The 25,302-nt window shown below is 35.0% G+C and overlaps 2 protein-coding genes across 3 annotated transcripts; one reads left to right on the forward strand and one right to left on the reverse strand.

Annotated features, from left to right (window-relative positions):
* On the forward strand, positions 1–2,888 carry LOC18034747. The gene is made up of 7 exons (XM_024178869.1): positions 1–117; positions 448–508; positions 748–897; positions 1,351–1,424; positions 1,538–1,656; positions 1,751–1,834; positions 1,977–2,888. Exons 2-7 carry the CDS (start codon positions 502–504, stop codon positions 2,071–2,073), a joined length of 531 nt encoding a protein of 176 aa, XP_024034637.1. The 5' UTR covers positions 1–117; positions 448–501; the 3' UTR covers positions 2,074–2,888.
* Positions 2,504–24,457, reverse strand: LOC18034019 (DNA polymerase epsilon catalytic subunit A). 2 transcript variants are annotated; one of them, XM_006424232.2, is made up of 49 exons: positions 24,188–24,457; positions 23,775–23,840; positions 23,599–23,658; positions 23,413–23,508; positions 22,780–22,940; positions 22,521–22,609; positions 22,196–22,413; positions 21,421–21,507; positions 21,192–21,326; positions 20,286–20,408; positions 19,868–19,951; positions 18,691–18,855; positions 18,430–18,606; positions 16,792–16,905; positions 16,219–16,323; positions 15,864–15,982; positions 15,625–15,766; positions 15,462–15,556; positions 14,826–14,931; positions 14,654–14,733; positions 14,365–14,541; positions 14,086–14,173; positions 13,847–13,927; positions 13,627–13,770; positions 13,430–13,525; positions 13,029–13,229; positions 11,474–11,528; positions 11,253–11,395; positions 10,707–11,164; positions 10,471–10,618; positions 10,191–10,388; positions 10,002–10,076; positions 9,573–9,763; positions 8,658–8,838; positions 8,499–8,563; positions 7,770–7,902; positions 7,567–7,668; positions 7,395–7,478; positions 7,072–7,146; positions 6,807–6,866; positions 6,399–6,658; positions 6,269–6,317; positions 5,818–5,978; positions 5,672–5,738; positions 5,402–5,512; positions 5,039–5,209; positions 4,734–4,937; positions 3,962–4,068; positions 2,504–3,248 (listed from the first exon to the last, which is right to left on the reverse strand). In XM_006424232.2, exons 1-49 carry the CDS (start codon positions 24,338–24,340, stop codon positions 2,888–2,890), a joined length of 6,621 nt encoding a protein of 2,206 aa, XP_006424295.1. In that variant the 5' UTR covers positions 24,341–24,457; the 3' UTR covers positions 2,504–2,887. The 2 variants fall into 2 exon arrangements, with proteins under 2 accessions (XP_006424295.1, XP_024034635.1); XM_024178867.1 differs by lacking the exons at positions 2,504–3,248; positions 3,962–4,068; positions 4,734–4,937; positions 5,039–5,209; positions 5,402–5,512 and having other exon boundaries at positions 5,818–5,887.
* Positions 24,458–25,302: the final 845 nt, after the last annotated feature.

Below are 25,302 nucleotides of genomic sequence, written 5' to 3' on the forward strand. Positions count from 1 at the left end.
TTTTATGTTCTATTTTAAAATTGTTAACTGACTTAATTGGAATTATCATATATAGAGGGAGAGCTCTATCTACTGTGTCCCACCGATCATTCACTGGTACAAACGCCCCTGCACTTGGTAACCTCTCTTCAATCAATTTAGCAATTAAAATTTGGTTTTATCTCTCATTCGCAGCTTATAATGCCATTCTTTTGCTTTATCTAAATTATGAACGATAAAAAAAAAAAAAGAACACATTTAGGGGTGGTGCAACCGTAGCAATTTTAACGATGTCTATAGCCTGTTCGATGAAATGCCTCAAAAACAAGTGTCTTTCTGTTTGGTCAATCAAAACGCATTGTAGTTACTTGCTTCGCGTTTTTGTAGTGATGCTTGTTTTGAATTGATGTCATGAACTTGGATGTTTCCAGTTCATTCGTACTTATTCTACTACGTTCTTTGTTGCAGATTAAAGCTTTTGACTCAGTCACCGGTAAAGAGTTTTATTAAGCAGAAGCAGTCATGGATGGTATGTGGAAACTGCTACATTTCTTTTATAGTTATCAATGAAAAAATTGTAATTTTCTTGTTCAATGAATTTGGCTTCAATTATAGTTTTCAAGATCTTATGAGTTTATGCCTTGAAGTTTATGCCTCGGTCTATATTCCCTTATGTCCATCCTTATGTACATTGCATGTGAAAGCAACGTTTTGAGGCTATACTTTAATTTTATTCATGATTTTGTGGTTGCCTTTTGTGAACTTCAGTTGATTCGCAGCCAACTATGGAAGAAACTATACTTGTGGGTGATGATCTAATGATGGGGCCACCATCTCCTCTCATCCCATCAGAAATTGCTTCTCATGTGCTTGAAGGTGTTGATTTATGTGATGGGATTTTGAGAAATCTATTCTTGTGTAAGTCCCTCTTTTTTTTTTTTTCATTGTCTGTAGATTTTACTCTTATCAAATTTAGCTTTCAAATTGTATTGTGTTTATTAGTGTTGGGAGAGAGTCATTCTTGTAGTGGTTCGAGCCATACTACTGTTTACAAAATTCAAATTGGAAAAAACCAAGTTCCTTTTCTATTAGGCCCCAAAAAAACTGTATCGATAATTACCAGATTCTTGTAAGTTTTATGCAGAAGGTGAACAATTTACATGAGATTTCAATGACTGCAAACTAATATGCCTGATTTGGGTGTGTGTGATGATGGAATATAGTTAAAGATTGAACAATCAGTCACATAGCCATTGAATGCTGTGAAGCGTATGAGATGTACAGCTAACACCTCAGGGGTTCAACATTCAGGTTCCATATAAATTAATTTAAAGTACACTTTTGAAAGTGAGACTTTTTTTTATGTTGCAGGCTTGCAAGTCAATGATATTGAGCCATTCTGTCAGGAAGAGATTGCTTTGTATCGAGAATGTTCCGAAAAGAGGGTTAGCTATTTAGATTTTTTGTGTTTCTTTCCTTCAATTGCTTAAATTTATTTGACGTGTATGTCGGTATTTGCTATTGAAGTATCAATATCTTCTGCTCAAATGAGTTGCAGGATAAGGAACTGCGGCAACGGCTTCAAGATAGTGAGCGCAAGTTGGGATTATCAATGCCTTTAGATCAAGCAAAGGAAAGAGCTACTCAACTTGAATCAGAAGTCACATCATTGGAGAGGTCATTTCTTGACTCATTTAAGTGTCCTTAATGGTGGTCTAATTACGGTTCACCTCTGGAAATGACTCCTATCATTTCCTCTAATCACTTGTAGGCGTTTGATTCTTGCTAGTGGAATTGAAGGAATTGAAGGATTTCGTCAGAGATGGACTTTACATGGTCGTCTTACTGATATAAAGTAATGTTCATATAAATCATAGCTGCTATTTCTTCTTGATGGCTCTTCTAATTGTTGAACAATTGATAATGCTTAGGTTCTCGCCATTCATAGACTAACCTACTCAACCATGTACGAATTGCATTTTTTTTCTTTTACACAGGCGAAGGCTGGAATCCTTAAAGGACGGAATTGACAAAAGAAAAAAAGATGAACCAGTAAAAGCTTCTTCAACTGCAAAAAAGTGGTTCTTTTGGTGAATATAGTTACTGCATTATATGGCTTCATTTTTGGTTAAAATTAAAAATAACTCCAGCACCTGCCTGGAAGAAGATGATATACCAAGCATTCAATATTACTGGATATAGCCAGTTGGAATTGACGCCTCTGTTTTGCATGTAGTTTCAATCTTTTGTTCTTAAATTGTAACAATATCCCTGGCATTTTACCATGTGGTTGGTATCCATAGCAAAAGTACACTTAAAAATTTTCATAAATGCTTAGTAGGTTATGTAGACAATTGTACTTTACAAATTCGATTACAAAGACCAATTGGGAGGGTACAGCCGGCTAAGATTTTTGTGTTGTCAAAGCTTAGGTGCATGATGCAAATGGGGTGTATTTAAGGTATTTATACACAATGATGCAATTTAATTAAAAATTATTGATCATGAAAGAAAAAATGAGAGCTATATACACAGTATAGAATAATATATTGGCCACTACTGGATTTTTTGAACCAAAAATGTGATTGTTGAAATAGCATAAAATCCCAGGCAGTAGGCTATTCTTATCTTCTACAGCCACTGAAGGTGAAAGGGTGTAATGGGACCTAGTAATCTTGATCGATCACCAAATTCCCCTGGGTAACATTCAACTGTGATTTTTTCTTTAACCACCTCCCTGAATTTGCCCCCTTCTCTGAATGCTTGTCATCATTCTCCATCTAAATCTGTTTGGTGTTACGTTCTTACCGTTATGTACAGTGCTGGAGCTCAAGACAGCAGGGTTGAAATTAGTCAGGAAAGTGTAACATTGTCAGATTTATGAATGTGAAGAGCCACAGGTCAACGGCTACTGAACTTCTAAAATCCATGAGGTACATTCCTGGAGGAGTTGAAACCCCTGTCGATTAGCTATGTTTAAGAAAATCTGCATTTTGCTGCGGAAATCAGACGCGTCTTCCTTGCACCTAAATGAACCAGCACACGCACATTGTTCAGCTAAATGAGCAGCTTTCACCTGGTTGCACCTAATGCATACCAGATCCTGTAGATGGTAGAGCCGCTCTCTCTGACGAACAATTTGAAGAAGAGCATTCTCCATCACCTCACGGTCATAAGGCTGGCCACACTGTGGCATGGCACAATGCCAATCCTGAGCCAGTAAAGCCATGTCACGGCACAAGTCCAAGTCTCGACAGTCATTGCAGTAGCTGGCAAAAAAAAAAAAAACTGGGAATCAAAATAAGTTTGCCAAAGAACAGTTAAACCTAATATTTGGATCAAAGAACTCAAATTCAAGTGAAGAAAATATTAGTTTCACTAGCTTGTATTGTAAATGATGGTAAGAATACCTAGGAATCAGCATTCCATAGTAGCTAAAAGAATCAGCCTTGGTAAGACATCCTGTAATTGTTTCCCAAGGTAGTCTAAATCCAACTAGTATCTCTGTTACTAAGAAGCTTCAAGATTCTTCCTCTCCATACATCTAAATTTGGGGGGCGTTTTGGGTCAACCAAGTGAAATTCTCAGTTGCATTTTACTTGTTTTCAAATGATAGTCTCATAGACCCAACACTTTCACGTAGGATAGCTGATCAGTACACAATTCTGTAAATCTTTTTTCTGATCTTCTAGGGCATCTTTTAAGTGGACTTCTTATTTACCTTTTTGTATATCTCTTCTCTTTAGCATAAATTTCTTTATTTCATGTCCAAAAATGAATATTCAAACCATTGGATCTAACAAATACCTATTCTACCTAAACAATTGCTATTAACCAACAACATTCCTCTCAAAGCCTATACTCATGCAATTGCCACTAGCCCTAGTGTTGGTCTATTTAAGAAATATAAGTTCTAATAAGAATTATTGTAAGTATCAAATACTTATGCTCTGTCAAAATATAGGATATCGGTTGCCAAAACCTGCAAATGACGTTCGGTAAGATAAAAGAAGGGCAGGGATCACGAAACTCAGCTTCTGGAGCAAACTCCCTTACACGAACATATTTCAAGAGGTTCTTTCTCATCACCTGTAACCCAGTAAAAACAGCTATAAGTTTGTGAAGCTCACAAATAAAACATAATTTACGGTATAGACTGGATATCTGAAACAAAGGAAAACAAAATTCTTTTAGTCAAATTAATTAACAAATGCACATGCGTCTTGCAACAAAAATCATGGAAGTCCAGAATATCATCAAATACAGATTCAAGATGGCAGAAGAGAATCCAGTCAGTACACATGCACATGTGGCACAATTATGTAGCGCCTTGTTAGTAGAGTTAAAGGAGTCAATTAACAAGACAAGGCTATGTGACATTTCCAGTCACCATAAGTTGAGCACATTCGTAGAAAACAAATTTTACAGATGATAAGAATCCATAAAAGTACTCATGGATTGAAAGAAGATAAATATTTTGAAGGGAAAAATAATTCTAAGAAAAGAGTTATTAGCTAGACAACAGGTAAAATTTCCTTTAGAGGAGAATAAAACACAAAAGGGAGTTAGACAGAGATATAAAAGATCTGATAGGATCGGAAGGGAGAAAAAAAAAAGGAAAAACAAATAGAAACTGTAACACACAAATTACTGGATAATAGACCTATCCATAGAATTTCTTTGCTTATGCGAACTTAGTTATTGTGCAATGACTAGGAGGTAGTATCTATGTGTAAATGATGTGCAAGTACTACCAGAACATCATGCTGAACATTTTGGTCGAGAGCAAAAGCAGCACAAACATGCTTAATGAACTCCAATGGAGCATCAACTTTGTGGATGTTTGCAGCAGTTTGCATAACCCCAGGTGAGTTATGCTGATCATTGTTCATTTTCTTCATATGATGAATAGCATCACGAACAATACTTAGAAGTTTTCCAGTGAAATAAGAGCTGATCTGTAAAACATATTCAAAATTCAGATCAATCAAATTTAGAACGAGGGATTTAGGAACCAAAAAGTCATGCAACGTTTAGTAACTGGATCCCTTATTTATACCTCCCCTTTAACATATTGCACTATGTGTGACTCAAAGTTCTCTGCAGCTGCAACAGTGATTGAAGGAGTGCATGAGCTGCCCTCTTGCAAAGATGCTCTACTTGCTGCTAGCTTTTGTGCATGCTTCCAAGGAATATACATAAACTCAGAGACAACTAAAACAAAATGATCCTGCAAAAAGCCAAAAGGATTGTTGAAAAGAGAAAAAAATTCACACAGTGCAATATGTTAACAGTAACATTGAAGAAGATGAATACCCACAAAAATTCATACAGTAACATTGTAAAATAATTGATGACACGACAATAGTAATGAAGCTCGGCATGTCTATCGTCCGAGACAAACTGTGAAAGGGCGACTCACTTGAATTTCCTTGGGCAAGTATTCAGCAATATTCCAACTTGAAACAATATCCACTTGTGAGTCATCATCTAAACTTTCGTCAGCTCGAGCAGGGATTCCACCATAGTTATACTATCATGGGAAAAGCAAATAATCATTAATTGAAAGTTCAAAAAACGTCTACGAACTAACCACCAGCAAAAGAAACAACAGGTTAGCAAGAAAAAATAAATGATTACAACTACCCTGCAGGGCAGAGAATAATTATATAGGAGGAACTAGTGATCAAACCTGATCCATAAAAAGCAAGGAATGCCAGAAGTGCACTGGCTCAAGCTCAATCCACTCGAACAGTTCTCTGCAAAGAGGCAAAAATGAAATTACAGAAAAGAAAAAAAAAATTGAAACGATCTAACAAATTCTGGTACAAGATCTACCTAGTTTGCAGAGCTTTCAGCAAGCTATCACAATAAGCTTTAGCAGCAGACAGATCGAATTTTCCTGTGTCTATAATTACCTTCGAGAAATTTGCAAATATTATTGTGGCACCTAATTTGCGAAACTCAGCCAACAACATTGCAAACACCTTTTGCATGACCTATGATGGTTAATAAAAGAATTCAAAAGGGAAAACAGAAAGTAATATTTTAAGTTATGAAATCATGTGGCAATATAATAATAACATAATTTTGATGAACTATTTTTGAGTAAAGAACCTTATTTATTACGATAAGTTGCTCAACCAACCAAAAAAAAAAACATCACGCAAGGATTAAAATGGTTTAAACAAGAAATTAAACAAAGAACCCATTTCAGAAACAGTACATTTCTTTAAATTATTGAACATTTTTCATGACGTTAGACTTCAGGCACCCATACAACATTTACCTTGTGAAGTATGCGGTGAAGTACTGGATCATGAAGTTTTGAATGGGGGCTGCAAAGTAGAAGGGAAACCTCGAATTACACATGCAAATGAAGAACAAGGGTCCCATACAACATTTTAAGAAACGCTAACCTGCAAAGCCAACGATATAGATGTTGCAGTATGGCATCAGCAAATACGTTTCCAGAAGTAACTGCATCCGTTAGGCACCTCTGGATGAGTTGTTTCACGACACGAAATGCAGGTGCAGATGAGGTAGTCTCATCAAAGCCACAAAGTTCGTTATTGTAAGGTCCAGAATTCATATCCTGGTCAAATCCAAACAAACCACCTCCTTCCATTTCATTCACTTGGTTGCTTTTGAGAAGTGCATTGACAGAGAGATGATGAATCTGTCAAAACAAAAGAGACATATTAACCAATGCTTCTGTTCAACAGCTCAATTAAACAAACCACATTACCAGTATAAAACCACTACCACTGACCCAGAAGAACAAAAGAAAAAGGGAAGGAAAAGAAGGAAAAAAAATATTTGTCAACCTTCAGCTCCACAGAAACTTTTCTATATGCTCCAGGATATGTAAGAACAGGTTGATGGACCTATTTCAAAGCAAATACTAATTAGTTCACCAAGTAAAGTTCCAGGAGGACAAAAGTTTTCAATTTAAAAATGACACAGAGTGACAGCCCAGAACAAAGAAATTTTATTCCTGGGGACAGCACAATCTAATATGAGGACTTTATAAAAGTTCAACCACCAAGTACATCCAAAAACAAATATACACAGACATTTGTTTAAAACAACCTCGTCAGCAAAACATTCATCTTCTTCACTAGTGCCTCCTAAATCTGGAACGCCATCATCAGATATCCAAAGAATCTGTGAGAATCGAATTTCATGTTCTTAGGAAGGAATTATGGGAATAATAGCAAAAAAAATCCTTAAAAGAACTTGGAGAAGAGAAAATAGAAGGCTTTGGGAAAAAAAAAATTCAAATAGTAGTCTCAACCAGTAACCAAATAGAAAAAGAAGGTAAACATTCAAAGATCTTTAAAGCCACATTTGTACCAATAATTTCAAACTGTAGATATTAGATTAAATCATACGAAACATTCTCATAGAAAAACCTGTTGCTGATCGCGTAATGCTCTAGAAAAGAACACATCTGCTGTAAACATAAGCCAGTCAGGTTCGAAATTTCCCAATGGTACCTGAACCAACAAATTTAATAAGCTTATATTCATATTAACAAACACTTTGTTATACAGTCATTGTCCCAGGGAATATAAAGATTATTACATGAGCATATCTCGCTAGGGAAATTCTCTCATTGAACCACTGTGATGATGCAGCACAACGTTGCATTCCAATTTTTGCAGCATTTTGCTGCCACCCAAGTACCTGTATAGAGAATAAAATTTAATTTCCAGATGCATGGATAAAGACAATATTCATAATCAGCATATGCATGCAAAGTAAAGTTTAGTCCACAATTTTTCTACCTGATATTTACTGTCACGAGCATTGGGAGGGATGCTTACACATGGAAAATCATTGAGAACACGTAGACCTAACCTCAATGAATGAGAGTTTGGGCATTCAATAACAGCAACTGTAGGTCCATAATGTTCATGTCTGTCATCAAATATAATATTTTAAGCAAATTCAGTAGCTCTTGTGAAAATAAATAAGATTGAAATATAACCAGAAGACGATTACAGAAAATGTTGTCTAACATCTCAATTAATAAGAAAATTGAAAAGGCCAGGAGTTGGAAGGCTCAAAATGGCACTTGAAGTCAAGGATACATGAATACATTACAACTTCCTAGCAGTTCAAGAATCCCAAACAAATGACATAATCCATCCTGAAAACCACTGGTCAACAGCGAACCATGCTAATATAACAGCAAAATGAAAAAATGAAAAAATGAAAACTGAACACAGAATCATAACCGCTAGATCATATCCTAAGTCTCCAAAAACAAGCACATAATAAAGGCATTAACTGGTTTCTTTCTTTGGGTGTAGCACGACAATGTTGGACACCCTCACAAATTCTCTCCAAGAATGAAGGCACAAATATTATATACTACATACATTTATTGTACCTGTATACTTCTGAAATTATATTTTGGAACCTTTGAAACTAAACTCTTAAAAGCTATGGAATAAAATAAAATTACACCTTAAAAACCTAATTTTCCGTAAAGAAGTGATCCAATGTAAAACCTGTATTCGCTTATAGCTCTTTGTAGAATCTTTTCAGCATCCTTGACATATCCTACGTACTCCACCTGAAATTATCCATTTTTTAAAAAGAACAAAGATAGGAAACCCAAGTAGAAAAGAAAATGGTAAGCCTATATCCAGTTAAAATTAAAAATTGACCTTGAAAGTAATGCGGACGCCTGGAGGAAGTTCAGTGGACAAAGTCCGACAAGCTTCTCGAAATTGTTTTTCAAGGATAGAAGGTGATAATTCCCTATGCTGATGAGGACTAACCACCACAACAGTTACTGTTCTTGATGCAGGAAAATATCCAATGTATATTGCACGTACATCAGAAATGCTGAAGAAACAAAAAAAGAAAAAAAAAGTATTGAAGTTGTTTGTAATGAAGACAAGAAAGCTAATAAACAGAAGAGAAAGAGAACTTATGAATGTATGTACAGAGTCAAATAACACCATCTCTTTCATAAAGCAGCATTAACAGCTGCTTTTTCTCTATGTTTTAATGATAGTATATCACAAAGATGTATAATAGTAATCTAAGAATGCTAAAACATCACAAAGCTGGTAACTATTGTTACCTATTTGAATCATCTCACAATTATGGATTGTTCCTACATACTATCATTAGACTTTTACCTATAACCTTAAACTATTGGGTGAAGGGTAACGTAAACTGGAATCAAAGCCAATTTTAACCAAGTGGTTTTGCATTCCAATCACCTATTTTTCCAATTGAACCCTATTATAAGTTGTTTCTGCTATGTTTGGAGTTGTGTATCCATGTACACTGCATGTGAAAAGGTCTATTAGAGATTAAAAACTATTGTTGGGTCCCTTCCACTAACTTAAAAAGATGTAATCTGAGTTGCTTCATTTTATATTTCAAATCTTCATGGAAAATATTTGATGGAAAAGGTCAAAAGGTTATCATAGTGCTATAACTGGAAAGATAACATTTGAAAAGTCAAACAGATCCAATATGCAAAGTTTTTTATGAAAGCTGTGGTTTTGAACAACCGAAGCAACCCCTATGAATCATGAAGTCACATCCTCACATGGTATGATGATTACCTATGATAAAGGTAAAAGAAAGAGACTGATTGCTCTAGATAAGGACACTCTGCTGTAGTCTTCATATGCAGCTCACTCAGGTTCCAGCCATCCTGAGTATTTCGTTTCTTAGTTGATTTATCCACTTTACAGACGCAACCAATCTGAAGTATAGCGTTAAACTCTGGCGGCACCTTCGTTTCGTATATCCCCTGATCAAAAAGTAGCATTCTGATCAATCAGATATCAACACAAACTAACTGCTTGGATATCAAAAAAAAAGAACTGGTATTTGTATTTATTCTGTAATTATAGCAAAGTCTGACGCCATGCAGCCATACAAGCCCATATCATTGTATTGGGAAGTTCATGGAGCAAATAACAACTGGTCACGTTACAAATCAGCATAAGTCAACAATAGAATAAAAATATATATTTCAGTATGCTGACCTCCACTTCAGGGTCTGCGAGGAGAGCAGCGAGTTTCTTGCTTTCTTTCCTAAACTGATCTTCATCAATCATAACCTAATCAAAATTCAGTACAAAAGGATAAGTGAAATCTCAAAAAGAACTTTCCCATGAGCAAAGGTGTAAAGGGACACACAACTATAACTTAAAGAGAAAAAGCACTAGATTTACCTCAATTAAGTTAAAGCTACGCCTTCCATGGGGAAGGGTCTTGTTGACACGCCTACCAGGAAACTTTTCTACTATAGGATCTTTAGAGCTGAGGTAAAACAATCGTGGAACAGTTATAGGAATCCTAACCATGATTCCTTCAACAACTACCCAGGCAAGAAATACACCACTCTGTGAACTTGGAACTAGCTGTATTATCTGAACCATAAAAAGATAATATTAAGTGGTCACAAACTAATCAGTCAAGCTAGATATACAGAAAGAAAGGAAGCTTCAATACCTGCCAATGGCAGCGGGTCATGGCTATTTCTTGTCTTCTAAAATATGAACCGACACCAGTTCTTCTCTGAGCTTCCTTATGGTTTATCATGTCACCCAGCGACTCAGAAACACCATTAGCTTGGTGTGAAGCCCTCAGACTGCCCAACCTGCAAGAGTGAATAACATTTTTTCCTAAGTACGGTACTCTTTAACACCAAAAAGTGATATTCGTTGTAGGTTAAGCAGAAAATGTACTTTTGCTTCTTCCTTCTATCAAGATTGTCTTTCCATTTTCGTTTCTTTAACTCAAGCCAACCTTTATAATCTACAATTCTGTCAATATTTTCAGTATCAATGGCATTTTGTGATGAAGGTTGCTGATCCGAAACTTCACTAGGTTCAAGTTGTTGTCGCAAAGAATCTACTTGATCCGTTGTCTTGACTGTCTTTTGCTCATTATTGACTTCAAAACAACGAACAATTGGCCTAGGTCCATTTACAGAATTTCTTCTCTTTTTTGGAAAGTCTTCCAAATCTTCAACATTCTCATCCATCAAATTGGTTTCAGCATTACAAGTCTTGTTTAAAAAATCATCCTTCTTCAAAGAACTGAATATATCAACTAATTTCCTTTGACGAAATTTGTCTTCCTTCTCACGAACCTTTTTATACAGCCAATCAGGGTGAACTACCCTAGGAACAGGATTTGAAACCTGAAAAATCCAAATCAATTTCAGATGGCTGAAAATGGTTGAAAAGGGGATAGATTAGCAGAAAACATCATTAAAGAAGCATAAGAACCTTTTGCATAGCAGCAGGAATAGTAATAATTTTTTGAATTGCTGAGCTAAGGCGTTGTTTATAATAGGACCAGTCAACAATGGATCGGATACCAACATCTGATGAAGTCTTGCACCACTTACGTAAATAAAACTTCATTATCTCTGCAAAATTAAATATAGTATCTCCTCAGTATAACAGGAGCACAATAAGCAATCCAAATAATCAATAACAAAATTTACCAGCATCAGTTTCAAATATTGCAACAGGAACAGCACGCTCACTCACAGGTGTTCCCTGATCACATTGAAATTGAAACAACATTGTTACCACAACAACCATGAGAGACAAAATATTTTTGAAAATTATGCATAAGATACCAAGTGCGTTATGACAACAACAGAAAGACAGTGAAAGGTCCTGTAGAACACCACCTCTCTTTGTTAAATGACAAGTAAAACCAATAACAGTAAGGCATTATATCTGAAAACCAGCTCATCCTTAACTGGAAAAACAAAAAGTAAAAATAAAAATAAAAAGAATAAGGAAAAGGGAGTCTCTTACCTCTAAAAACACAGTTTTGGGGAACTTGGAACATATAATAGCAGCCTCAAATGAAAGAAAATCAAGCAAAATGACATTTGAAACAAAGGCATGGCAACTTTCTGGTTCAACTAGGAAGGTGGTGGATTTGGTAATGATGAAACGTCAACAATTTTAAAGGACATTATCAACTATTGTAACAAGAATACAAAGCAATTTCACTACTACATGGCCCATACTTATGATATAACGCATAAGAATTGGCATGTGTTTTGCTTTTTTTTTTCCCAATTAAACTTGTACTCCTTCCTCATTGGAAATAAAAATAAAATCTATGTAAAAATTCCCTGGAAAAATATTTTGGGAAAAGTAATTCTTTTTTTTTTTTTTTGGGAATGGTGGGAAAAATTAATTCTGAAAGCACCTATTTGCTTTGATCATTGATAAACAGAAGAGCTTCCTCAATCAACTGGTTGACCTTGAGAGGATAAAGGCAAGGTGGCTAAGAATATGATAGAAAAACAAGAGCAGGTGGAGTGGCAACAGACAACTTAGTTTTAACTAGGAAAGTAGAACAATACACTAACTGTTATGGTAGTAAATGATTTGACGACAAATCTAACGCCATCAGAAAGGGAATTGGTTGCATTTTAATCATGTTTCTGATGAAACAAGGGCAGCGATTCTTGACAAAGTGGCCGACAGTGCCTGAAGTTCAGGAGGATCAGAGAAAGGAAATAGAAGGCGCTACACTTATTCACAAGTTATTCATATTTGACCACCAAATAATTCACAAAGATACGCCAATTTAACATTGCCAACTGCATCATCACCAGGTAGCTCCACTGTATGGCGCATAAAACAAAACCTACAGTCTGTGCAAGTACTATGACTATGGACATAGCAACTACAGACAATCTCCCTTCCCTGATGCAGTACTACTGGTGATCTTATGTCAAGAATTGTCAAGGAACATAATCAATATCTAAAATACTTTAAACCAAAATTAAGATTGTGACCAGTTCAGCGAAAAAAATTTTGGAAGTTGACATTTTTCAACTCAAAGACTAATTTATGCGCCATAGTCTTTTATTTCTTCAATATCATTTTGTATAAAATTTATTCTATTAATTTGCTTCCTTTCACATTATTAACTCGATCTCACATCGATTATGACTTGAAAGACTGGTACACATTCCAAGTATGAAGATGTTCATGATTCATGAATTCCCTGAGCAAAAAGGGAGGGCATACCTGTGGTTCGCATGCAACTATATATTGACAACGCAGTCCTTTATCTTTAACCATTGTATCACCAAGAAAATCAGAGAGACGTCTTGCAGTTGTCACTGCACACGACTTCTGTTCACCATAGTCTGCCAAGGATTTGCTCATTGTGCTCGACTCTGATATGTAATCAATCAACTCACTATCTGCAATATCCTTTCCCTGATTCTGAAAGTTTGAAAAACAACAAAAGATAGCTCCATCATCCCCATTTTTAATTCTTCAATCAACCATGCAACCATCAACATTACTAACTAAAAAGGAAAGTATGGAAACAGTGAAAATAAGAAAAATCCTTAAGGAACATCAATGCAATACTTCAAAGAAAGAGATTCTGATGATGAAACGCAATTATATGCTTCACATACGTCAAGAAGATCAAGCCAACGATTTGCCACAGCAGCAACAGCTGAGTAGCACTCCTCTATGGTTGACCCGTGGAGAAACTTATCGAAAAGTTCAGCCTGCAGTCATAAGAAATATTTCATGTACCACATAACAACTCAAACAATCAGGAAAACATCTACATATTACCAGACATGGCATGTTAGACTGAAAAAGATACCTGGAAAACTTTAATGAGCTTCAGCTCACCTCTGCGCTTAATTTCAAAACCTTTTAGTTCAGCAAGGGTTCCATCATCATTAAAAACAGCATATCGCTTCTTAATCAAAATTCCCTCTTCCTTAGAAGCAGGAAGGATCATTGCCTGCATGACATAATAATCAATAAATCTGAATAGCACGAAAAGCAAACCAAAAGTTCAAATCAACAACTTATTGTACCTTGTACGGTCCATCCACTTCAAATTCAATTGAGCATTCACTATGAGTTTCATAAGTTTTACTGACAGGATCTACAAGTGTCTGTTCAAAATTAATGGGTTAAAAACTCAGCACTGCAGCAGTTGCATAGCCAAACAAAGTCTTCTCAGAATTTTAAAATTTCAGCATCAAAATGGTTCAAAATAAATCCAGAAATAAATAAATTATATATAGAGAAATAAGAGAAGGTCCAAGCTTACCTGATATTGATCATTTGTGTTGTTTCTTGCAACATCAACATTAAGCATTACACATGGATATGAAATAGTCAGCTTCTTCTTCAAGTCTCTGATACAGATAGTCACAAATAATGGTCGATATATTCAGATATTGTAAGAAAAGTAGGCCATAACCAGAACAGAATATCTTGGAAGTAATGCCCATAAATATATCATATAATAATACAAATGACTGCATTAACATACACAATTCAGTACCGACCATAATCAATATGTAGATAGCAAATAGCAAAAGCTTACTTTGTTTTGAAGGTAAAGTTCTCAGGAAAGGATCCAGGGAGCACGCACCAGATCCCATCTGTATCTAGTTCAAGAGGTTTTCCAATCTTTTCAATGAGCAAGCGAGCATTTTGAATGATTTTTGCGCCAGTATATGTAACTACACCAGCCATTTCCATAGAGTACCATCTAGCACCCCTGGTTAAAGAACATGTAAAAAGACCAGTTTGAACATACTACTAACTGCTAAGCAAACAACAGAACCATCATAATTTAAGGTTTCAGAACCAAATGAGGGTCACTAACTCACTTGCGCATAACATATCCATAGAAGGAATTAAGGATACACTTGTGGGCAAGTTGTAGGGAATCATATAGCACTACCATATCCTGCATGTTTCAGAGGCAAAACCAAAAAGATATAGAAAAATAATTCTGAAATACTTGCATGTATTCAAAAGGAAAAAAAAGTGCTGTCATACTTGTGCTTCCTGGATCTTAATGGAATTTCCGCTTGCCTTTGCTTCTGATAACTTCCCCTTCCAAACCTTATTTAGTCCTTTGTATTCATACCTTCTATCGCGGAAGCTTGAACCAAGCAAAAAGAAAGATTAGCCATTTAGAATAGAAAAGAAACTAAAAATAAAATAATCAAAATTCCCCTGTCAATTCTCATTAAATTAATATCCAGGTTGGCATTTTAAACAAGCATACATTGTCTGCAGCTAAGATCAGAAAACATCATTATAAAACCAATCATTTTAAAAAGGAATAGATGCTTAACTATTCCTTTTTCCCCCCTGCTAAACTGGGAGATTGACAAAAAGTGAACAACCCATCCACAAGAACAGATTTATTAAAAAGAGAGAGGGGGGGGGGGGGGGGGGGGGGTTGGGTGGAAGAGGCTGGGCAGATCCTTAAACTCAATGCCAAGACTAACAGTATATTCTGACCTGACAAATTTCCCCCAAAAGAAAGCAGCATTTTTAAAAGCTTAGCAGGGTAAGGTGTTAACTGTTTATGGGGTAGACTTCATTTGCTAGCTTTACTTTCGGCTTCATGGAAAAAAGATAATTTAGCTTGTAAAATATACTATTACCTAAATTTAAACTTCTCACCTGCGAACAGTGTCCACATAAAACGAGTTTTCACGCATGCAGATCCCTGCTTCTCGAAGTTCAGTTACTGGCTTGTCAAGCACTCGCTTATATGCCTACAGAAGGAAAACTTTAGTATTAAAAGTATCAATTAGGCAAAGATTCAATAGCAGATATAACATACCTTCTGACAGTATTTCTTTAGCCGATCTTTAAGTCTTGATTGTTGCTCCATCTTAGGCAGATCAAGGAAGGATTTTGACAAATGACCGTTGGTGCCATCAACAAACTCAGATTCAATTTGCTTCTTCAGATGATAATAATCACTGAGATTTTGCAATAGATTTGAATGCACTATTCTTAATTAGATTTTTGCTTCAATAAAAGCGAACCAGAGAGAGTTTCTTAAGGAAATAAACGAACCTTCTTTTTCCCATAAATATCTCTCCGCGCCAAACCCATTCAAGCTTTCGAAGACAAGTTTTGCCTGGACGGTTAAAATCACATGCAGTGCAGACCTCATCTGTAACTATTGATGGTGGCTGGAATTGAGCAAGAAATGTCAGTAAATATTAATTGAAAAATTACTTCATGAAAGGGTAAGAAATTGATTATTGCTTTAGAAACTGTGAGCTACACTTGAATGAAGAAACAAGTTATCATGGTAAAAGTGAATTGCAACCATAAATCATAGAGAAAATAATAGATCTCCGGAAAAGTAGAAATCATGATTTTCAGTGCACCAAAAGCACTAAGAGAAAGTGAAGAAACAGCATACCTGGAGCCGGTTCGTCAAAATAATGTTTGGGTACATTGCAGCCACATCCAGATGATAAATGAGGGGGCATTCTTCACGTATAGGTTCTTCTTGCAACCTCAGAAGCTGCACACATATTATTTTTTATTACAAAAAGAACTATTATTTCCAACAAATGTCACAGAATGTTCATACTTCAGTATTAAAATCCAGGTAAATAAATAATTAAATAGCATATCAAAAATACCAAGCAACTAATGCAAGCTCTGAAGAATGTTTGAAAACCATCAAACAGAAGTGTTTGCAGAATGTCTGGAAACATAAAAGTACAAAAATTTGCATGACAGATAATGAAGATCCTGGTAGAAAACACCCTATGGCTTAAATCACCCATAAATACAAGACCACAAAAACAGAATCATAGTTAAAATCTGTTTCTTCACCTTCACAATGCAAACAATCAAGAAAATTAACATTTAATATACAGAAACAAGTCATATAATGGATGCATATATATATTTGAGAGAACTTCCTTGAGACTGATCAAGGCATTAGAATGGTAACAATTTATTGACTTGAACTGAATACCAGCACCTTTTCCATGATAGCATTCTTCACTTCATCGTAGTTGGAGACTGATTCCAGGTCCATCTTACCCTCTACTTTTATAGCATATTGCAAATCTCGATCAAGGTTGTTGAGTAATTGCTGGAAATTAAAAGTACTCAAAAGTCAGTCAAATACATTGACAAAACTAAAAAGTCGACATGAAATGATTCGTATTCCAGTAACAATGCAATAGATCCAAAACTGGACATAACACACCTGAATAACAGTAAAATTAATGTAAGATGTAGGTAGGCATCACTGACAAATATGAGAAACTAACATCAAAATTTATCTCAAGATCTTTCCACCTACAAGAGATGGAAAGTTACCTTTTGAAACAAATGATAAAGTTTTTGCGGTTGCTTCGCAAATGATGAATCACATTACAAATTTGAAGTTTCTTCATGAATTTTGACCTTTCATTTCTAAAACTTCATGTGACTAAATGCTAACAGAAATACAGTTGGTAAAAATGTGGTTGGTATTCATTATGTCCCATTCATTGGTCTTAAGTGTTACATGCACGCCAATAGTTGGGCAATAACTTTAAACACAATCTGATGCTTTCAGTTTTGACCTTAAAAATCTCTAAAATCACAATTTTATCTCATAAATCTGAACTTGTATTTCTATCAGAAAGTGATATTAAATGAATAGCTTTCAGACAGTAAAATTAATTTTCTAAGGAAGACAACTCTTTTCCAGAATTAAGATTTATCCCTATTGTCAAATGTATTTGTAAGCTGTCAATCTTGTTAGACTTGATGATGAAAAAAAAAAATTTGTTTGCTTTACATGATCTAGCAGAATCACTTAAGACTAATCTTTAGCTGAAACAAGTCAATTATGACATACGAAGAGAATTGATGAAATTTCCACACTGCACGCATAATATTCTCTTTGACAGTGACAAAGCATTGCCTTGAACTTAATGAATAGGCAAGGTCCGCACAGGCTAATACTTTGTGATGCATCCCTGTGTTACTTTTGATACAAATGAAAGATATTTTAAGATACTTGAAGATATGGGGTAATCAACCTAAGTAACTCAAATCAATAGAAGAGCTCATAAATTGAGCCTATTGAGCTATCATTCCAGCAATCTGTTTTGCCTGTACTAAATTTAGTTCAGAACACTCTAGAATCTGACCAAGTTATATGGAATATTGAGGTTGTAATGAAAGAAGCCCTCCACTTGGTTTCCAATCTAACATTAGAGTTTATGAAAGAAAATTAAGTATTTTGATCAATGAATAATTAATCTTAGTAAAAGAAAGAAACTTTTACTTTCCATCACTTGACATTTTATCTGATGGACAGGTTCATCATATTATAAAGAACAAATTCTCAGGAAAATGACCAATTTTGATTCTTATATGTTGGTTGATGTCAAGATAAACAGATTGAAACAGAATAAATCTTCTGGACAAACTGTGTGACCCATTAAATTCCATAACAAAAAGAGAAAATTTCAACTTTTCATAGGTCAATTCATCCAATACATAATATCAGGCCACATTAACTATTGCACCAACTGTCCAGCTCTGAGAATGGTTCATAAGACAGATGGAATGAAATATTTAGACAAAGTAGTAAGAAATAAGACCGATGGAGATGACTTGCCTCATAGGCAGATGGATCAAGCTTAAAGCTAGTCGGAAGATCTGATCTAAAAACACCACTTTCAAGGCATTCCACATGACCACCTATATATGTTTCACTTTCAAGAAGGTGATTCCTGTAGAACTTCTCTGGATCAGATTGATGTTTGTTAGGGCAGATGACATTTGCCTTGTATGCCTGTAGCAAATGCAAAATTGAAGTAACCCACAAATGGAAGCAAGCTTCCCAAAAGCTTCAGTGTAATTGAGCACAATAACACACCTGGACCATAAGAAGCATTTCACAAAGGGTCCCACTACCTTTGCGCAAAACCTCATCTGGAGACATGGGAATTATAGTTGCAAGAGAGAAAATGAAGGGATGAACATAGGTCATATACAAGTAATAAGTTGCTACAGCATCAGAAACAGAATAGGAGGCCATCATCTGTCAACAAAATAAAAACAGCATCAGAAATGTTTTCACATACAGAATACAACAATAGACAATTGTAAAAAAAAACTAATATTTAATCTAATGGTGATGCTTTATATTGACAGGAATAAATCATCAATTTTTCATGGTTAGAATTCAAATAGTAATATTATGTCCTTCCCATAAGTTTAAAATTATGAATATAGTGGTGCTTCAACATATTATGACAGCAAGATGAGCAAAAGAACTTGAATTGGAATCCTTCAGTCAATTCATTAAGATATGGCACAGAGTTATTGATATGTTGTGGATCCATTTGTGACATTGTGTCTTCAGGTGCATGCGAAATGTCAATTAGTTTAAATTCTCCAACCTGAAGGGGCTCATTAGAGTTTAAATACTATTATATTCTAAGCCTGTATGTAAGCTTAGAATTTTGGCATTGATGATTCGTCAATGCTTTTTATAGCCTAGAGAGTAAGCACATACAAATGTCTCCAGGCACAACCTCCTTCAGAAAGCCTGAAAAGTACGCAAAATACTAATGCCTTCAGGAACAGCCTCCCTAAGATAGCAATATTGAACATTAGAAATTACCAAAACCAATAAATTACTGAGAACCTTTTTGCTTGACAAAAGTGCAGACAGGAAATACAACCACCACCATCACAAACCACTCCCCCCGACCCCCAACCAAAAACAAAAAAATGAAAAACAAAATGGAGGAGGGTGGTGGCAACTCCCAAGAGAAAAGGAAAATATACATGAATTTAGCACTGCAAGTTTATAATTAGAACTTTATAAGATCCTTTAATATTAAAGAACCCAGCATAAATACTACACATTTTTCAAGTTCCTACAAACAAATAGTGGCAATTAATACAAGCAAAACATCCTTTATCCTGCCCTACCATATTAAGATCGTGTTAAAGACATTCTCTAAGATCTACACTTGTGTCTGCTACTTATGACAAGTAGAAAGAAATAGGTAAACATCAAGTAGGTCATTTTAGATGCCATGTACCTGAGGTTTTTCCTTTGCAAAGCGAACCATATCCTCCGGATTCACCTCCAAGGGATCATAACCCAACTTTGCCTTTGTAACAGCCTGACATATAATCAAAAGAAAGTATCATGTCAACTTTTCCATCAAAAATTAAAAAAAGGCTCAAGTTACTTGCATTCATAATAAAACAAGCGTAGCCTTAAAAAAATGAGTGTTTATATCAATTACTATTAAATCCTTCAAAAGCCTCGACCCTCAGAAAATGAAAAGTAAAAGATTCCAAGACAATGGGAAAAATGAAAACCAATACTCAAAGGTAAACATGTAAAACAGTTGCAAGCTCACTCATGGAAAACCAAAGAATTTATAACAGTGATTTCCAATAAACACAAACTCAACCAAGAACTAAAAATGAACCCAAATTGATGGTTATTACCTTGAGGCCTTGGCTCCCCTGAGGAAGATAACTATCACGTTTGACCCATGCAAAACAGTCCAGATGACAAGCAAATTTTGCACGACATTCACCCTGGTTTTTATCACATTGAAAACCTAGTTCCTGAAAGAACAAAATGAAGGAGGAAAGAATATTTGAGCAACAAAAGTTAAATATGTAATATCAACTAAAAAATGAATAAATTCTTAACTGGCACCAAAATAAGAATGCTTCCAATATCAAGAAGCCAAGATTGTCAACTGCCGAAAATCATCCAGGGTTATAAAGAGCTGGATTTTTCTGTTTCTTAATAAGCTATAAACACAGATGAAAACAAACACCATAGCCCAGAAGTTGGAAGTTTATTACCTGTGTGTCCAGCAACCAAACAAAAAAGAAAGAAGTTCATAAAGCTTTAGTTGGAAGACCAGGATTTTCTTAAACTTTGAACTATTCACCATCAATGTGGCATATTATATTACATCATGTATCATAAGTAACTAGTTATTGAGAACAATTTAATGCATAAAATGGATAATAACTTTGAAACTATTTTATAGCAAGAAAAGTTTAACTAAATGAGAAATTAACTTTCATATATGGATACCAGTGCATCAAATACCAAACAGGGTTGATCAACTGGTGGGTAAAATCATAACAATCATGGGCATTTCAAGCTTGTTCTATGTTAACTCAGGAGAAATTCTGTGTAACCTATTTGTAGACCTATTTAATTAAAAAGCATAAAATGAGATACACTGTCAAGTAAGAAAGCCGTAAACTGAGACAAAGAACAAACTCATGCAGACATATAAACTGCTTCCAGTTTCAATAATGAAAATAAGCAAATAGTCAATGTCATTACATTGTTCAAGTAAACGTGAATAATAAGGATAGGCTACATACTTCACTCATTTTAAACCCATGATGTGCTGCTCTAGTTTCCAGGAATGGCCAGTCAAAGTAATCACCATTATAAGTAACATAAATACCGGGCTTCACCTCTTGCATGTGGGCAAACCACAGTCTAAGAAGTTCTATCTGCAAGAAACACCAGATCATATGATGTGAGAAAGCATGTGCCTTAGCATCCTGAAAATACTACATGCAACGAAATTGAAGAATCTTAAATTACCTCATTGTTCACATTTGTCACTTTGAAATACCCTTCAAATTCAGGTTTCGGAGTATACTCTAAATCCTCTATATCCTCCCCCACACACTGAAGATAATTGAATTAGAGATAAGTCAGCGACAACTTAAGTTAATGGGTAAATAAATCTATCAATACACAAATTGCAGTTACAAATAAGAGTAATGCAAGAACACAAAATGCCATAGGAGAGAATGAAGTCTACTAACACCATCTTGTCACAGTACTTAATTCCGATACTTGCAGATTTGCCAAACAAAAACATTAATCACAAATTACTGCTTCAGAAAGATGGGAAAAAGTGTGACTCAAAAGTACTGCCTTCCATCAATTATTATGAACCAATTTCTTTCCTTAAAAAAATGAAGGAATTTTGTGAAGAAAAAGAGCAGTCTAAAACTTTGGTTAGAAGTCTTTTCTGTACAAACGATTCTATCCTCAGGCCCAGTTCTTTCACCATTAAGATTGCCTTCTAGCTAGTCGTCTCTCCCCTTGTTCTCACTAAGACCAGATAATTTTAGTTTACTAATTGGCAATTCTAAAGCAACTAAATCACATATATCTCCAACAAGCGGAACTTGTAACTGGAAACATTCAACAAAAGAAATCCATGAAACATAACAAATACATAGATCTTTTTCACTTATTGGAAGTGCTCAACCAACGCAATGCAACGGCAGGATAAAGCAGGCCCAAAAAAGTACTAAGAACAGAGAAAACCAGAGTGCTACTCTTGAAAAAGGTAAACTACATGTACCTCTCTGTTAATGATCAAGTAACCTTGTCCATCAAGCATGTACGATATCATCATTATTATATCATAATCTGCATCCGGAAATTTCAAAGGAAGCTTTGTGGTCTCAATATCAAAAGCACAAACATGAACTTCAGCACGTTGCAGAAGATCAACCCTCTTCTCAAGCAGAGGACCAGTACTAGATATACTAACATCATACCATTGCCCACAGCGCACATCTAAAATGCATAAATTCTTTGCGTCAAAAAAGAATGCAAGTTTATGCTTGACTTCAACCGTAACAACATTATAACAACAAAACCCACAGGAAAAATTGAGAAGTTACCATTGTCAATGGCAAAGCGGATATGGTAAGGAACGTCATACTCCCGGAGATCAACAATGCAATCTAAAAAGTCTTGAGGTCTTTGTTCTCTGTAATTCAAAACATCAAAAATAGACTCAGAACTGCAGAAGTGATTACCATTTGAAATGAGATGCCAACAGTCAATGCTATGCTAAATAACTAAAAGGGGGGAAAAATGTTTTCCAGATGACATACTGCTTGTGCAAACCATACACAAAACTGGACTACAAAGCTTTACCGTTTTCCTGTCAAAATGGACTCATATGCTTCTGCAGCATCAAACTTTGCCTGGTTTCTTTCAACAACGTGCAATAGATCTTTCTTGACATCCATTAATTGTTGAACAGTATCAAAAGATATTTTTAGGTAGGATTTGTGCAAACCAGATAAATGATTTTTCTGTCCATGAACAAGCAAAACAATCAGACACATTCATTCAAAGCAGCTCATGTATAAAGCATGAGAAAACATATTATTCCAGTGAATGCAAGGACACTTGATTAAACAATCTAGACAAACCCAAAATGAAAAGGACAATTGGAAAGGACTATTTTATAACAAACATTATAGTCTATTCAGTCTTTTCCTAAAAGAAAAGAGCAAAAAGAACAATATGTTCACTAAGGTCAATGCTAAAGTTAGAAAAGAAAAATAGAGAATTCACGACTAGAAAGCCTCCGAAAGTTTGAAAACCTAGCTGTGGCATATTGAAGCTTCACAACTAATACCGAGATGCCAAAGACCCCCTCTCCTTCCCACCCAACCCCAAAGTACAAACATTCTAAAACCAAAGTGCACCATGCTGAGACTTCAAACAATGAAAGAGGGATAAAGCTTGCGAAGTTGAACCGTTCAACATAAAGTCACTCACCAGATCAAGGTCCTCTTTCTCCAAGATTTCAATATCAGCAATCTGGCTTTCATATCGTCTCCTCAAATATGCCTCAACATCCATTTCCATTTTTTCCTGTAATGATTAGATCATTCATGGACTTATCAGTACCATTTTTGAAACTGGAGCCAGTCAAAATAAAAACATATAAATACATGACTAGACCTTTGTGGCTGCATAAAAATAAGGACGGAACTTGTACTTTGACTTGAAAGTTGAACCATCCTGCAATAATTAAATAATTTATTTAAATGATTCCATATCTATTAAAGACTGAATAGAAAATTTCAAAAAGTTTCATCAAACAATTGTTGCTTTCCAGTGTAACAATAAGAGTTCACCTGAGAAACAAAATAAAGATCAATGCAACTATACACTTTGCGGGTGTCTTCATCCTCCAAAGAAGACTGCAAAACATAATCCAAAATTAACAATTGGAAATAATGGCACTTGAACTTCATTCGTAAGCAAATGATATTTTGACATATTATATAAAACATACCATGAAGTTCAGATTTCCAATCCCTTACACATTTCTACATCTAACAGATCATAATTGACACCCCAATGAATAATTAAATGAGCTCGATTGAAAACGAAAATGAAATTGAGTGAAATGAGGAGCTAATAGTTTAAGAGCCCAACCGAACGCATTTATTGAGATTTCTTATACGTTATACCATATATTTACAAAAAAAAATTTAAAAATAAAAATCAAATCCAATATATTAAGGAAAATGAGAAATTGAGTTACCGAAGCGAAAGTGAGAAGCCAGCCAAGTCGTTTGTCGCCTTCGGAGAATAGATCATAACCAAGCTTCGCCTCTAGCTCCTCTTCGGCGCTGCGTATTAGCTTCTGCTTCTTCGTGCGTCTCCCGTCTTGACGATCCCATCTTCGCCTGTCCATTGTTGTAATTTTGGGGCTTGGTTTCTGATTTCAGAAAATGGGTTTTCAGAAAACCCTTTTGTGATCTGATGATACTCAAGACTGTTGCCGCCTTACTGGGTGGAGAGATAGGGCATTTTCCCGCGCTTTTTTTTTTCTTTATGTTTTTAGAAGGATTTGATGACATAATTACCCCTTTCACTTTTCTGGAGAAACGGGCCATTGGCTTATCAATACTGACTTTGGCCCAATTTTAAGTTCCCGCCGAGTGTAGCTTTAAACAGCCCTTGTGAATGTTATTTCTTAAGGTACCCTCAACCAATTGGCAACATATATTAAGTTAGGAATGCGCGTTTCGGCCGCGCTTTTTTAAGCCCAAATCTAAACACATTATAAAGAAAGCATAAAGGTCAGGCTCATTATGGGTTTGGTCTGGATGCGGGCTTTCATTATGTTTTTAATTTTTTTAGTTATTATAAATTTAAAATGAGTTAATAATTAATAAATTATTATAATTAACAACATCTTAATTCATTAACGCTTAACAGAAAGTTTAATATTATAATTTTAGTTTTTTTTTGAATTATTATTGATCTATGAAGTAGGAATCTAAGTTTTCTCTTTCTATTTCTATTATTTTTTAAATTTTAATTTATTATTCTAACTTATAATTTTTTTTTAAGTTCGAGAGTCGGACCTGGCCTGATTTTTTTTCTTAAGCTCTTGTCAAACCCTAATGTGGAGGGATGGGCCGAAAGCTCAATAAGTCTGAGCTAGTCCTATTAAATATTAGATTTATTTTAAATTTTTTCTTCTTATTATATAATTTATGTATTCATAACTGTAAACTCTTGTAATTTTCTCAAAATAAAAATATTTTACAATTAAATTTTAAAATATAAATATAAATAATGAAATGGGGTTGATGCAAAAAGTTTGTTAAAAGAATAATTTATCTAAGTGTTTAATTGAATTTCCATTGA

The sequence above is a fragment of the Citrus clementina genome, unplaced genomic scaffold, assembly GCF_000493195.1.
Source record: "Citrus clementina cultivar Clemenules unplaced genomic scaffold, Citrus_clementina_v1.0 scaffold_8, whole genome shotgun sequence".
Lineage (NCBI taxonomy): Eukaryota > Viridiplantae > Streptophyta > Magnoliopsida > Sapindales > Rutaceae > Citrus > Citrus x clementina.

What these genes read in the sequence shown, in the direction of transcription:
- LOC18034747 (XM_024178869.1), top strand. An exon ending in TTTGAGAAATCTATTCTTGT is followed by an intron (nt 898 to 1,350) that starts GTAAGTCCCTCT and finishes TTTATGTTGCAG; the next exon opens with GCTTGCAAGTCAATGATATT. An exon ending in GAGAATGTTCCGAAAAGAGG is followed by an intron (nt 1,425 to 1,537) that starts GTTAGCTATTTA and finishes AATGAGTTGCAG; the next exon opens with GATAAGGAACTGCGGCAACG.
- LOC18034019 (XM_006424232.2), bottom strand. Translation starts at nt 24,340, where the DNA reads ATGGACAGGCGAAGATGGGATCGTCAAGACGGGAGACGCACGAAGAAG. An exon ending in AGGGGAGCCAAGGCCTCAAG is followed by an intron (nt 19,952 to 20,285) that starts GTAATAACCATC and finishes ATTATATGTCAG; the next exon opens with GCTGTTACAAAGGCAAAGTT. An exon ending in TTACCGAACGTCATTTGCAG is followed by an intron (nt 3,249 to 3,961) that starts GTTTTGGCAACC and finishes TTTTTTTGCCAG; the next exon opens with CTACTGCAATGACTGTCGAG.